We start from the raw sequence: 16267 nt of genomic DNA, 5'->3' as shown, positions 1-16267 counted from the left end.
CAACAATAAATCTTGTACCTTTAGCACGGCTCCGAATGAGACCTCTGCAGGAGCAGTTACATCTGCAATGGAAACAGGCCGTTGGGTCGTTCAACGACTCCATCATGATAACACCTCACATGATGGTCTCTCTGCATTGGTGTTCTCAGATGAAAAACCTGGCTCCGGGCCTTTCTTTTCTAACATCTCCTCCAGAATTCGTGGTAACAGACGCCTCCGTGGAGGGGTGGGGAGGACATCTCCAAGATTTACAGATTCAGGGACGATGGTCCCAAGAATACCGCCAACAGCATATCAACAGATTGGAGCTTCGCGCCATTTTTCTCACTCTGCAAGCTTTCCTCCCAAGAATTGCAGGGGCCTCAGTTCTGGTCCGGACGGACAACACGACCAGCATGTATTAAATCAACAAGCAGGGAGGAACGAGGTCACTGTCCCTTTCGCAGGAAGCTCAGGAACTATGGGAGTGGCTTACAACACACAAGATAACCTTACGAGCGGAGCAAGTCAGGGGCCTTCACAACACGTTGGCCGACAACCTAAGCAGATCTCTGGCAGGCTGTCACGAATGGGAGATAGAGCAGAAGCAACTAGACGAAATTTTTCAATTATGGGGCAAGCCAGCCCTGGATTTGTTTGCTACAAAAGAAAACAAGAAATGCCGCTATTACGTAAGCAGATTCCCTCAACAGGGATCAAGAGGAAATGCCCTGTCCATGAGATGGTCAGGGCTTTGTGCGTACGCTTTTCCCCCGATATCACTAATTGCGAAAGTGATCCGCAAAGTGAAGATGGAAGGTTGCCGTCTCATCCTGATTGCACCCCGTTGGCCAAGGCAATATTGGTTCCAGGAGCTACTTCTTCTAGCTCACAGCTCCATCCGTCTAGTACCAACAATCACGATGTTGACAAGGGAAAGGGGTCAAATACTCCATCCAGATCCACAGTCGCTGCACTTGCACGCATGGCTCCTGATTTCTTAGAATACAAAGATCTAACCATTTCACAGGAATGCCGTGAGATTCTATCTAAATCACGCGCGCAAAGTACATTAAAAACTTATCGTTTAAAGTGGAAACGATTTTGTCATTGGTGCGAGGGGAAGGATGTCCATCCTTTACAAGCTCCAGTAGAACAAATCCTTCCTTATTTGTTATCCCTGGCCAAATCTGGGCTTGCATTCTCATCAATAAAAGTTCATCTTGCGGCTCTATCAAGATTCAGGAAGAGTACTTCTAAACCTTCGCTCTGTTCCTCTTCATTAATAAAACAATTTATGAAGGGGCTATTCCGTGTTTTTCCACCAATTCGTGCACCTCCTCCAGAGTGGGAGTTGAACACAGTACTAGCTCAATTAATGAAAAGACCGTTTGAACCTATCCACAAGGCTGAGCTAAAATTTTTAACATGGAAGGTGGCTATTCTTTTGGCTCTTCTATCGGCTCGAAGAGTCAGTGAGATTCAAGCGTTCACCATCTCAGAGCCCTTTTTGCAGTTCTCTAAAGATTATGTTACTCTCAGGACAAATCCACGATTCATCCCTAAAGTTCCGACTCAGTTCAACTTAAATGAGCCAGTGAAACTGAAAGTTTTCTTTCCAAATCCAGCCACTCCATCTGAGCGAGCGTTACATTCGCTTGATGTAAAACGTTGTCTGAAATTTTACTTGCAAAGGACATCAGGCGGTCCAATCAATTGCTAATAGCTTATGGTCAAGCTACACTTGGGTCTGCTGTGACTAAAGCGACTATAGCCAGATGGTTGGCTTCTACAATTCATTTTTGTCATGATAAAGCCAATAAACCTTTACAAAGGAAGGTCAGGGCGCATTCTACTAGAACTATGGCAGCATCTACTGCATTGTTCGCAGGAGTATCCTTGGAAAATATTTGTCGTGCTGCAACGTGGAGGAATGTTCACACATTCACGAAGCACTACTGTCTGCAATCTACTCTGCAGGAAGATACAGCTGTAGGACAAGCCGTACTTCAACATCTTTTAAACTAAGGTCAGATATATGTTTTACTTATTATGAGCGATTTCATGAGTTGTGTATATTTATGCATTTTCAATTTGCTGTTTATAATTGCTATTTCTTAAGCTACATATTTCATTTCTTTGTGTAAGATACATGTTTGGATTTTAAGAGAGGACATCTTATACCTTCTAGTTATCAAATTGCGGGCGTAATTGGGAGTGTATCAGCAATAGTCTCCCACCATCCGCAAACGACTGTATGCTTGGCATACTGCTTGCTACTCTGATTCAGGCATGTGAATCTATGAAAGATACCCCAATACTGGATAAGAAAACAAGTTAATTACCTGTAACTACAGTTATCCAGTATTGGTATCTTTCATAGATTCACATGCACCCACCCTCCTCCCCGCAGAGTCAGTTCTCTATGTTTGGGATATGTGCTTTCCACTCGTGCTAGGAAAATCTGAGGAGAGCTGGCTCTGCTGAGAGGGTTCTAGAAGGGTGCTGATGTCTGATTGGTTGTTACCAATTCTTGGGTTATTTTACATAACGAGGTAGATAGGCTTCTAAGATATAGGCCTTAGGGCCTTTTTTCTTTGGGCCTACTACTACTAATTATTTTTGGCACTACTTTTTTATCTACCGGGACTCCCGCCTCGGCGACGGGGAATGATTCAGGCATGTGAATCTATGAAAGATACCAATACTGGATAACTGTAGTTACAGGTAAGTAACTTGTTTTCTTATCCTGGAAGAAGGTACAGGGGCCCTCGCCTCAAAGTGCTCCTCTCCATGATCGGCTTCAGACCCATGCTTCCCGAACACACCATCTTGATGTAACTTAGTCACTGTGATTTTACTTTTGTTCCACCCTCTGCCATCTTTCAATTTCACTGCACTCCTGTTGACTCTCACAACAGTCTTAAGGTCAGAGAACCTATATTCTCCCTTAGTTAGAATCCTAGAACATTTTGCCCTAACCTGATCACTAACATTCACTCTCAATTCTCTGGTCCTTCTGCTGAACATATTTGTTTTGAGCTTCTACTCTCTCTTATTGCCTACTTCCCTTATTTTTCCTTTGGGTAACTCAAACTCACCTATCCATCTCCTCAACATTTTGGAAGAGGGAACTCGTCCTCTCAACAAAATGAACGGAGAAATCTCCGTGTCAGCGTTGGCTATTGTGCGCACTGCCCGTAACATTTTCTTCAGTTCTTGCTTACAATTCAACCCACTGGCTTTTGACAGTTGTACATTCTCCTTGATCAGCCTGTTAAATCTCTCTACGAGACCATTGTAAAGAGAAGTTCTAGTATGTTTTATGCCCATGAATTTCATAAAGTCCCCAAATTGCGTCGCAGTGAAGTGACATCCATTATCGGAAAGTGCCTCATCAGAAACCCCTTCCATTTAAAAAAATAAAATAAAATGCCTTATTTAAAAAATGGGTATAATTTGTTGTTAGTGAACTAAATTGATTTTCAAAAGAGAAAGTTTACCAAAATCTGACACGTAGACTGTTTACTAGAATCCGACACAGTCAGTTTTCATGAATTCAGCAAAGATTATCATGATGCCGAAGCAGGATTAATTACAAATAAATACATTTTTCTTCCTTGTAAAAACAACATGCAGAGTTCTCATTCTAACAGTCGCACTGAACCAATCTTCAGCGAAAACAAGCCTGCTTATATTTAATATGCAGGTAGAATCTACCCACGTTACTTGACAGAGCACAGTATGTTGTGTATACATTCAATTGAGTTTTAAAATAAAGGATACTTATTGCAATGAATTCTAAACTAAATGTGTCATAACGGCAAACTTTAGCTGTGTTCCGCTTATGTGTTTTTTTTTATAGTGCTCTTTTACACAGGCAAGGGTGTGGTCCGCAATTCACTAAAACTTCCACATACATAGCACATTTCTGCAACTTCATTTGAATGACCTGTACTATGCACCACAACTATCCTATTACCCAACCAGTTAATTTGAATCCATTTATGTTTTTTAGTCATCTGAGTATAAATACAACAAGCAGATGTTCTTAAAAAATGCTGCCATCTGGACAGAGAAGCATGCTGTTCAGGGGAAGGAGGTAAGATTAAAACTTCCTTTGATGTTAGCTGGGTAAATATGAAAAAATAGAACTTGGCCTATGGGGGGACTGAATGAATTTCCTTTGGTAGATAATTCGTTTTGTCCAAGCATCTCTTTGATTGTTTATGATCAGGGCTGCTTGTTTTATGGTATTTCTTTTTTTTTAATCTCTTAATCAGAAATGAGGGTCTGGGGTTCTGGTCGCCTTAAAAAACCCTCATTCACGAAATAAGCGCGGTTGCTGTATATCTTGTTTCTCTGCAGGAATGGTTACGTGAAAAGCATCATCATAGGGTCTTGGTTATGCTTTCCTCCACCTGGAGGAAGACCAACTGGTATTTACAGTAGTGATTAGATAACATGAAGGTAAGGGTGCAGTGTCATTAAAATTATCTCCATCTGTCGATCTTGGATTGATTATGTCGAAGATGGGGTAGAGGTAAAAACAAGGTGGTGGTGCGGTGATTGAAGGGAAACTGTTCTATCGCGCCTGTTTGAAAACGTGGCTGGTCGACATGTTTTAGCCCAGGTGTGCCCAGTAGGGTCTGGGGGCTTTCTTCAGGACCAATGGAGAGCACATTGTCCAGTCGTAACGTGGAAAGATAAGTAGTGCACTTACCCTTCTTCTTAAGTGCGCCTGTTCGCACACTTTCGAGTTGTATATGTAATTGTGTCTACAACTTAAATCTCGTTCTATGGACAGAGTTGGACCCGATGTCACTGCTGTAAAAATCCGGATTTTTGTGTTGGGGAATATGGAGTGTATAGAATTCTTGCCATTGTCAGATTTTGTATTTCATTGATGGATCCAGGGTAGTTACTGGAGTCAGAGTCCGTGGAGTAACATAGGCCCCGCAACCCCTGTGATGTGGGGGCCCTCATCACAGTACCCTGACCTGAGGGCTCCTGATTAAGTCCGGAGAGGGGCCCCTCTATGTAGGGGTGGGGCTCAAGTTTCGTTACACTACTGGTCAGTCTCTCATGACTCTGCCTTCATCTGTTTTTTCATAGCCTTTGGTAAGCGTCTCTACTGAGCCATAATGATTTTCCCCGTCCACCATCTCCAAAGAGGGCAGAATGCCATCACTTATCTTCTCATTAGACTACACAAAGTTCCCCATATCTTCCCCAACTTTTCCTTCATCACGTACTCCCCATTACTCTAACAAAAGAAATCCAGTTCAAACACTTTGTCTTATGTCAACAAATCCAACTAAAAGGGTATCCTTTCCTCATTTTAGAAAGTCTCCCACAACATGCCTGTCAGATACTTTTACCCACGCACACCAAGTGCGGGCAGAGCTTCAGAAGTCATCCCACTTGCGACCTGGCACAAAATGAAGAAAAGGAGACTTGTCACTAGACCCATGGAAGAACACAGATTAACCACTAAAGGGGGGGGGGGGTAATAAAGATAGTACTATAGAAGGAGAAAATAGGAGGGAGGAAACAGAAGAGGGAGATCTTTGATAAATAATTGGTGAATTGTGGGAAGAAGTGATCATTAGATCAGGCAACAAGGGATCTGCACACATTCGCTTATCAAGCACTACCTGGATTAAAAAAGATGGGATCCAAGTCTTTTTAAGGGAGTAGTGATCAAAGAAGGACTCTTCCCCATCTCTTATTTTTTTTCTTATTCTAATGTGGTCAGTGAATTTTGGCTTTGTGGAATACCCAATGAAACAAGGAAGCGCATAACCTGACAAAGTCGTAAGAAACCTCTTTCCTGCTGCAAAACCCTCTGACTATTAAAATGGAGATCTTATCAGTGACCACAACAGAAAAGTGGAACAGGTATACACTAAACAATAAATAATGGTATACATGAATGTAATACTCCTGTGCACGTTTACCCAAGCAATTACAATTGCATAAATGTTCTAGAGATAGACATTTCCTGAGCCAGGGCAAGAGCGCGATCGACATTTCCTGAGCCAGGGCAAGAGCGCGTGTTACAGCAAACTTTACAGTTGGAACATATGTCTAAATCAAAACTGTCCAGGCAGCTGTGGTTTGCTAATGCTGTGGGACAATTTTTGCGACTTGGTAGGCCTGGTGATCATAGATGGAGAAACCAAAGAATGGTGACTGTTAAACACTGGTGAAATGACTGAACTCAATAGATACATCCATTATGGACATCTGTCAGGAAGGGACTATACAAGCATCAACATATCAACCAAATCCAGAGAGACTCACTTATGCCTCGCAGTGGGAACGTAAGAAGCTATAGAAAGTCACTTGTCGTTGGGCCATCAACAAAAAGTACAGGCCTGATGGATATCAAGGCCACGAGACAAATCAAGATCACCCCTCAAGGAATGACAAGAAACCTGCCAAGAGCGTCCAACCCATTTCTCTGTGATGTTATTGACACACCTATGTAAGACAGTGTAAATACAGTGAAAACATAAAGGTCCCTGAAAATTATGAATGTGAGCTACAGGAGGATTGTTAAAATAAAGTATAATAACCATCAACCGAATGGAGGTTTTAGACCAAAAGTTAGGTGTATTATGTTTTATACTAACTCTATATTAACTTGCTCAGAGCTGAGAAAATCCAAGACCATAGTTCCTGCATGACACCAGGCCCTCACCGATATTGAAAGGGATATACTTGAACCGGCAGTTTAGCGCACAACTAGGGGACTGGATTACTTTGTGGTGCGTTATGAGCTATTGGCAGATAGGCCCTCTGGTTTGACGGCCCACTAACTCACATCGTAGTTACTTTTTAAATTTTCCTTGCTTCTCTTGATTTGCGGACTGCTTCCCGTCCCGGTTTTCTATTCACAACTGTCCATTCTTACACCCTCCATAATCATATGTCCTGTGCATCAACCCCTTAACCCACTCCTATGTAATGATTCGGGGACTACAGACTTCCTGGGTACACAGGCCATTCTCAAGTGCTAAAAAACAGTTTATACAGGAACACAAGAGGACATTACCCATAGCCCACAGTTAATAGATATCTGTATCGACGGATCAAGCCCAAACATAAACGCCTATGATCATTTCAACTGACTTGATTAGGTACATAGACAATGTACACAAGTGTATACTGTCTCAAAATAACACCTGGGGCTGTAGGGACCACTTGAAAGTACCCACTTAATAATTTGCTATATTAACAGGGACCAACCTTAATACCCCTTTAGCTTAGTTACGGGTACAGGCTGCCACATAAGTCTAACAATTGTGAATGGGCTGACACATTTTTTTAAAGAGAGAGAAATCCATTGACTCAAATGCCCTGCCATAATGTTACTTCAAAAAAGAGAGTGAAAGAGAATGCAAAACTAAAACAGGATTTGGTGAAGAAAGTGATATGTTCAAGTTAGACATACAGCACAAGCTTAGGCACAGGCTCTCATAAACTTTACAGGAAAAGAGGAGTAACTATTTTAATGAGGAAACCTCTGCTAGCAAGAGTTTTGCAAACATGGTCTAAACCAGCCGGACACTATATTTTGCTAAAAGGGAAATTGAAAACATTAAGGTTGTGTTAGGCTCAGTTAATGCTCCTGTTGGGGACAAAGACTTTCTTGCATCCATATATAGAACATTACTGTCTATTGCATGGACAGATGTAGTATGGAGGAGGAGACTGGAACCTGATGAATTAAGGTCCGACTCCATTTTTGAGTAGGCCCCAACTCCCATTTTAGGTACTGCAAGTCTCCATCTTTCCCGATTTATGCAGAATCCTTGTCATGTCTGCCATTAATGCAGATGTTGTCTGATCTTATCTTTCTAAGCACAGTGGAAGTGTAAAGTTAATCATTCTTTATTCAGTTCAAAACAAGTTAACCATAAAAGAATTATAATACTGTACAGTATAAAATTGAAATACAATCAAAACCGACTATCAAGTGCATGTTTGGCTGCATTGATGACCAAGGAAAAGCAATAATTCAAATAGTCATAGTCTAGAAAACATCACACAAATCTTTATCAGTCTAATGTCATAGTGTCCCTCATCCTGACAGCACAATTTAAAATACAGGCATCATGAAAGCAAGTTTGGAAATCAGTTAACTTCTGTAAGTATTGCAGACCAGGCCTGGCTTGCCTAAAATTCATTCTAGTAAAAAGTATCTTTTTTTGAAAAATCATCTGCGCATATGTGAATAAGAAGAACAAACAAAAACAAAATGCAGTGTATCTTGAACAGAGCAACCATCACAAAGGCAGGGAGTATCAATGTTTTCTGCAGTCCAGGCATTTGCACACTCAACAGATGAATTAAGTTGAACCTGGAACGTTTCAACAAAAGCAATAAGTGCTTGACAAATCATAATTTAGATATGGTTCCAAGAACAAAGTAGTTTGAACCAAAATGTAGGATCCCACAGAAGGCAAGGACAGGCCTCCAATTTCCCTTTCATCGAACTTAGATGTAAAAAAAGCACTCTTAACCCCATGCAGTGTCCTCCATAACGACAGTTTCAGATTGAAGAAACAAATAGGTTTGTGTCTGTTACCACAGTGCCCCTGATCCCATTGCAGGGATTGTTAGTAACCCAAAAGCAATCACTCTGCTTCAGTAGTGTATTGGGTAGGGTTCCGTGGGCTACAATAACCTTTCTTTCACTTTCAGCATTGGTGCATTGAACTGAGTTCACCTGTGTCACCCGTGAGTGGGAAAGCAAATCTTGTAGAACTACGCCAAAGTCGTAGTTTACACAACAGTAGTAATTTCCTACGCACTTGATTAATCGGGTAATCGTAGACCACACTTTAGTAGACCCCAGGCAATTAACAAACCCATTAGAATGGGATTATATATTGACCTCTTTCACACATGGGACTTCATGTCGACTTTTGCTTGAAAGGGTAAATCTTATGAAGAGTAGTTGATGTTTTGATCATAACAAATAGTGCATCTAATCATGACCTCATTATTCTGTTCTTAAAAATCGACCTTATAAGCCCTTTTAAAGGCCTCTCGTGATGGTATATAAATACAGTCTTCCAGAAGATGAAAAACGACTGGTATTCCCTCACATTATAGTTGACTTGAAATTAGGGCTTGGCAACCTCTGCACATAACAAATGGACCATAGGGAAATTATATGAGAGAGACGAAATGATGAGCGACTCTGTTTTAGCTAAGTGGAAACCCAGGCACTGTAAAGAGAGGTAACCTATCTTACATCAGTTTGCACTGTGCCACCAAATGTCTTTAGTTAAACTAAAATGTAATGTCAACTAAAAACGCTAAAGAATCTACACATCCATTTCCCACTATCCAAAATAGACTGGGTCAACTACTGACCAATCCAGTGGGATTTACTAATACCTTTGCCTCTTTCTACCAAACATTGTACCTTTCCGATCATACTGATACCAATGTCTTAGAGGACACATTTTTAGCTAAAGTGACACTATGGATTCACTAAACAAAGCAAAAACAAATATTGGAGAAATCTCTGTGCAAGCGATTGCATAACTTATATATGATATGGGCATGGGAAAAGCACCGGGAGATGATGGACTTCCAATAGAACATTAAATGATTTTTTAAAAATTAAAAAGCTTGTACCACTTTTACACCAAGTGTACCGAAAGACTGATGAAAAAGGAGGCTGGACACCAGAATTTATTAGCACTTAAATATTACTTGTACTTAATGCTCATATCACTATTAAATATAGACATGAAAATATAAGCTAGAATATTGTCAAGTAGGCTGAAAATCGTGATACATTACCTCATTCACCCCTTGCAAGTGTGATTTTTCGCAAATCGTTCGTTGACTGTGCATCTAAGGACATTATCTCATATTTTATGGCAAGTAAGGAATAATGAAGATGACAAACTTGCTATATCCATTGTGTGGAATGGGGTGTTTATTTAATGTACAGGCAAAATTGGGTCTATGAGGGGGATTTCATCTTAAAAGTGTAATGGCTATATAAGGAATCGACAGTAGTGAGGAGTTCTGGGGCCTCCGTTTCACAATTCCCTGGGGTGCGAAGAGGTACCAGATCAGTCCGCTCGCTCTCCCCATTCTTTAACATTAGAACCACCAGCAATTGACCTTCATATGTTCAAAGACATAATGGAAGTGACCACAGCAGTAGTAGAAGTCAAGATACTATTTTATGCTCATGACATCTAGATAACCCAACCAATTCCATCCCAGCACAAACTTTTCGGGGCATTGGATCAATTGGGAGAAGTTTGAGGCTTTACCATTGACAAGAACCAACATCAAGTGATACCCCCTTTAAATGAAAGGAATGCCGACTGAAATATTTTTTAATGCTGGTTAATTGGGGTCTCAAAATTAGGAATCTTATTGGACTGCTCATCAGGGAGCCCAAAGGAAATGCATGCTTCTCTCGTGCAGGAAGATCCCAACATTAGTGTACCTAAAGAAGGCCATTAATTGCTTGGCGTGGGGGGGAAACCAATTGTACGTGATAGGATCTAAAGTGGAGGGACACAACCACCATTATATATTGGCTATGCATGTGAGAGTCCATGTCATTACAAGGCTGCATAGCAGATTGCATACATCTGCAGGCACCTACATGGTATAATGAAGTGATCATTATAGATGAGAGTTCCATTTCATGGAAAACTTGGAAAGGCAAAGATTCACCTACCTGCCCACTTATTAAGTGGAGGAGGATAGCTTTTAAGTCAAGTGCTAAGTTACAGAAACATTTCAACCTCCCACAGTGTCCATACTGGAGATATTTGCAACTGATGCATAGTTTATAGAAATGCCTGAGATATAACCTGGAGAGCTTGAGCAATTGGCAGTAAATACATGTATGGATATGTGGTATCTGCAGGGGCATGATAAAGATTAAAAGGAACGCTTGTTGAACAGAAAACACACCAATCCGCATGTGTCTGAAAACATATGGGGAAAACGGATTATCAAATAATCTGAGGAGAAATGTGGGGGCAGCTCCACAATGACAAGGGAACAAGAGGTCTGGCTGAAACAGAGTTGATTTAAATTATTACATAAATGGCTCCACCCAAAGCTGCAAACCCCTGCAGTGAGTCCAACATCTGCATGTTGAAGATGCACAGAACAAAATTGTTGCATTGTACACATTTTGTATGAATATAGTAAACCAGCTCGCTATTAGAACGACCAATGGGATGATATTAAACGGGGATTAGGGATTGTGAGAAGTTGGCCTGGAATATGCTGGTCACTAGTTAAAGTGGCCACCTTGCACCAGTACAATTCGACTCTTATGGTAGATAGGTTTAAGACAACCTTTTAAAGAAAGCAATCCTAGTGGTAGCTGTGGAGAGCAGCCTTCAGGCTAAGTCTTTAGAGGAATTTAAAGCAGCTTGTTTTACCTTATAATCTCTTGCATTACTAAATGAAAGGACCACAGAGATATATATACATATATATATATATATTAATTATCTACTGGCGCTCGCCAGTAGATAGTTATAGTTAGGACCGTGTTTCCATAGGAAATCCGCAACATTCTATTTGGAATAACTTTGGCGCCGGTTGACGAATCCTCGTGAAATTTTCAAAATAGGTGGGGCGCTCTGCTCCGCTCCGCTCCTACCCTGAAAGTCTCGGGGGGGATTCGTCAAGCGGGGGCTGAGAAAAAAGGGGGGTCCCAAAACACGTTTTCCCCATGCAATTTTCCATAGGGACCTTTAGTCCAATGTACAGCCCGAACGGCTGAACAGAATTACTTGAAATTTGGCAGAGAGGTAGTCCTCAGCTCAGGGAAGTGCCTTTTGCAGGTCTGGTGTCAATCTGTTCAGTAGTTCCTGAGAAAATCAAAAGTAAAATCATATATATATATGTGGGCGGAGCCTAACCACACATCTCATCCTGAGATCTGATTGGCTGTCAGCACTTCATCCAAGAAGTGTTGGCAGCCATCTTGGGACCAATATACATGATAGCACCTCATTAAAAAGCATTGCAGTTAATAGAAGGTTTTAAGACTTTAGTTACATTATAAATCATTTGTTGATGGTACCATACTCATTTTAGGAATTGTGGTATGTTCTAAGGTGATTTCACCATGTGAAAAAGCCTTCTGCTGGGATATCATGATTGAGAGAAAAATATTTTCTCATGCTTTTCCCACAGAGGTTTGGAAGGTGATCTATAAGCTAAACTGAGAGCTTATTTTCTGTAAATTCACATTATCTTTCTCAGTCATGTGAGAATGAAGTCTGACATTCTCAGTAAAACATGTACATCCAACAAGGGCAGAGACTGTCAGTTGATTCCTTTGTGTTCTACTGCAGCTTCCCGGAGTGTTCCAAAGAACAACTAGAGCGCTAACAGTCCTACTTATGATAAACGTATGGCACACCTGAAGCCATCTTGCTTGGATTAAAGTGGTAACTCTTAAAACATTTAATTTAAAAAGGAACAAAATGAGGGGGTTCATTTTTCCATAACAAGTATGATTAGTGCTGCAGAAAGAAAAACTAGGGCACATTTTGACTTCTGAAATCCTCTTTTATTTCATTAAAAATTCTGACATGCAGACTGAAACATGCACTTTCAATACCAGCAGCAGTTTTCCCTGGTGAGCAGTAGCTTTACTACAGTGATCTAATGAGCAAAAAGAGTGCTAACATTCTGTATTTATGGCAAATGTGTGACACATCTGAATGCCTTCTTGATGGAATCAAAGTAAAAAGCTGAAAGTCTTTCCTACTGAGGAGACTGCAGTAAATGAGTAAATTAGGAAACTTCATAACAAATAAGTCTCCCAAGATGGCCACCAGAGACAAAAGAGCCCAAATATCACCCAGATGTAGCCCAAGTATAGCCCAATGACAGAATGTCCCAGAGTGTTCTTAAAAACAACTAGAGCGCTTACTGTCTTCATTATGACAAAAGTATGGCACACCTGAAGCCAACTTGATTGGAATAAACTGGTAACACTTAAACCATTTAATTTAAAAAGGAACACAATGGGGGGGTTCATTTTGCCATAGAAATTATGATTAATGCTGAAGAAAGAAAATGAGGGCACATTTTGAGTGACTTCTCAGATCCTCTTCTATTTCAGTAAAAAATTCTGACATGCAGACTGAAACATGCACTTTTAATACCAGGAGCAGACTTCCATGGTAAACAGTAGTTTTACTACAGTGATCTAATGAGCAACTAGAGTGCTAACTTTCAGAATTGATGGCAAATGTGTGACATATCTGAATACCTTCATGATGGAATCAAAGTAAAAAAACTGAAAGCATTTCCTACTGAGGAGACTGCAGTACATGAGGAAATTAGGAAACTTCATAACAAATAAATCTCCCAAGATGGCCACCGGAGACAAAAGAGCCCAAATGTAGCCCAAAATCACCCAGATGTAGCCCAAATATAGCCCAATGACAGAAGTGTGCAAAACACTTAATATTTTGTGTTTTTGCAGTGTTATATAGTGCAGACTTGTCAGGTATTGGAGTGCTTTACATGAGCATTGGTTACATCACACAAGAACAAATTCATTTTGGTTGTAGACATGGGGAGACTAAGTGATTTGACCAGAATCACAGAATGTCGAGCTGAAGCAGAAACTCCAACCTGGTTCCCCAGTTGCAAAGTCTGCAGTTCTGGAAGTAACACCACATCCTCTCCCCTAAGTGCAACATTTAATCAAGTGGTCAACTGGATAAAAAAACATAAAGATAACAAATAATTTAAAAGTGCTTTGTCGCTATTTGAAAACTCAGAAAATATGTCCTTATTTTAGTCTTTTAGAGCACTAACCATAATTTTGATGCCAATAAGACCCTCTCATATATGTAATTTCTAAAGGAAATGCTCTAGGTATTACAGTTTTGATTACATCAAGATGACGTCAGGTGTTCCACACTTTTGTAATAAATATAGAATGTTAGCAATCTAGTTGTTCATTAGGATACTGTTGAGAGGCAGAGGCCAGGGACACGGACTCTGAAAATTGAAGGCAGGTAGGAGGGTGCAAAGGCAACAATTTAACCACACTGAGCAGGCAGGAAGGGCCGTGGCAGCACAACAGACTATGGAGGGCAGTGGAAAGGGGGGCAGGGGCAACAAACCAACAATACAGGACTTGCAAGAGAGGCTGTGGCAATGTAATAGACCATTGTGGGCAGAAGGAAGAGGCAATGGTAGTACAACCATACATGCCAACAGACCCGATTCAGCCAGGAAACGTCCAATGTTTTTAAGCTCAAATGGGCTTTATTTGATCTGTCTCCTGTCTACAATCTCCTCTTTTTCAATGTAACTCAAAGGGGAAAATCAATACCCCAGTTTTTTTTCAAAATCTCCCTCTTACCAAGTTCAAAATGTTTGCAAGTATGGTACATTGGATCATGGAAGGAAATGGGGTAGGGACATGGACTTGGATAACAGAGGACAGGAGGGACATGGAGAGGTGCACCAAACTGACCCTGCAGGGCAGGCATCAGGGTTTGCAGCAGCACAATACACCACACAGGGCATGCGGGACGGGAGTGCAGCACAACAATCCATAGAAAGCAAGAGGGAGGGGACAGGACCATGCACATGGACAACAGAGAACAGAGGGGCAAGAGGCAATGGTAGCTAGCTGACCATGATGGACAGACCGGAGAGAAAGCTGCAGCATAACAGACCATAAAGGGCAGGAGGGACGGATCAGGGGCATTACAATGGAACAGACAAGCCAGGAGGGAGAGAGTAGGGGTCTGCACATGTAAACAGAGGGCTGGGGGCAAGGGGGCAGGGCAGGAGCAGCAAGATAGCCATGGAGGTCAGGCAGGATGGGCACTAGAAGCAAGACACACCATGAAGAGCAACAGTGAGACTGTGATGGCATACACACAGGCCATGGAGGGAAGGTGGGAGGGGGTCAGGGGCAGCTAACTGACCACACAGGGAAGGTGGAAGGGGCCATGGCAGCACAGAAGACCATGCATGGCAAGTGGGAGGGTTAGTGGCAGCACAATGGCTGTGATGGGCAAGAAGGAGGGTGCAGGGGCATGCACAAAGGACGATGGAGGATAGAAGGGAGGGTCAGGACCTGTGCACAGACAAAGTTCAGGGGAAGGGGCCTCACAACAGACCGCACGGGGCAGGCAGGAGGAGCAGTTGCAGCACAACAGACCAGGGAGGGCAGAAGGGTGTGGCAGTACAATGGACCATGTAGGACAGGAGGAAGAGGATAGGGGCATGGCATGTGGACAGGCAGGGTGGAGGTGGCAGGGACAGGTTACAGTCATCTGACAATGCTAGGCAGGTGGGAGGGGAGTGGCAGCTCAACAGAACACTCAGAGTAGATAGGAGTGGCAGGTCCATGGAACATGGTGGGCAAAAAGGATGGAGCAGGGGCATGCACAAAGACATCGGAGGGCAGGGGGAAGGAGAATAGGGGCAGCAAGCTAAGCACAGAGTTTAAGCAGGAGGTCAATGATGGGGCATAGAATTGGGCAATGGAGGGCAGGAGGAGGGGACTGGTACATCATACTAAATTGAGGGCAGTGGCAACACATCAGACCATGCATGGCAGGAGGGAGGAGGCTAGTCCATGGATTCACACAAGAGAGGATAGGGAGGAGGGGGATGGGGCAGCAAGCTAACTGTTCAGAGAAGGCGGGTATTAGGAACTTTATTGTTTTTAAAACGTGTGTCTGTGCGAACTACTTAAAATATGAACAAGTATGCAGCATAATCTCACTTTTATTCAGGAAGAAGAGGACGTTTGTGCCTGTGACTCCGGGCTCACTTGGCAGAAACACCCCCTGACCCTCCACCCCCTATCGCAAAATGTAATGCCCGTGAAAAGGGTAGGTGAACACAGTGTTATATAGAACATAGTCCTGAGAGCACGATTGAAAATGAAAACTAGATATAGTGTATGGTATAAACTATGCACCAAAAAGTGTGATATAAGATGAACCGGGCGTGAAATATAATATGCAATACATTGTGCGCAATGACCGATTCATTGGAGAGCGCGAGATAGCACAGGCACTAGCGCGTGCTATGCGATGTGCGCCTTGGAGTGTAATATGCACAGGGCAGTGTTGTGTAACCTAACTAGTCTCTAAAGTTGTAATATAAAATATGTGCTGGGGAGTGTAACGTTGCATATGCACTGTGACAAAGATATGGATCCAATATGTATGGCATAGCACTGTGCGTTATAACATAGGCATCGAGGAAGGCACGTTAGATGGGGCAA

General features: G+C 42.0%; 1 protein-coding gene across 1 annotated transcript in view; it reads left to right on the top strand.

Annotated features, from left to right (window-relative positions):
• The window catches only part of LOC146772885 (ubiquitin-conjugating enzyme E2 T-like), a 105018-nt gene that overhangs the window by 68999 nt on the left and 19752 nt on the right, over window positions 1–16267 (top strand). The window contains exon 6 of the mRNA XM_085639729.1: window positions 3998–4081. Coding sequence (XP_085495855.1) covers window positions 3998–4081 — 84 coding nt within the window. The remainder of the gene's footprint in view (window positions 1–3997; window positions 4082–16267) is intronic.

This window comes from Triturus cristatus, chromosome 12, assembly GCF_964204655.1.
Source record: "Triturus cristatus chromosome 12, aTriCri1.1, whole genome shotgun sequence".
Classification (NCBI taxonomy): domain Eukaryota; kingdom Metazoa; phylum Chordata; class Amphibia; order Caudata; family Salamandridae; genus Triturus; species Triturus cristatus.
The sequence above is the reverse complement of the archived record's forward strand: the minus strand, read 5'-3'. Positions and strand labels throughout refer to the sequence as shown.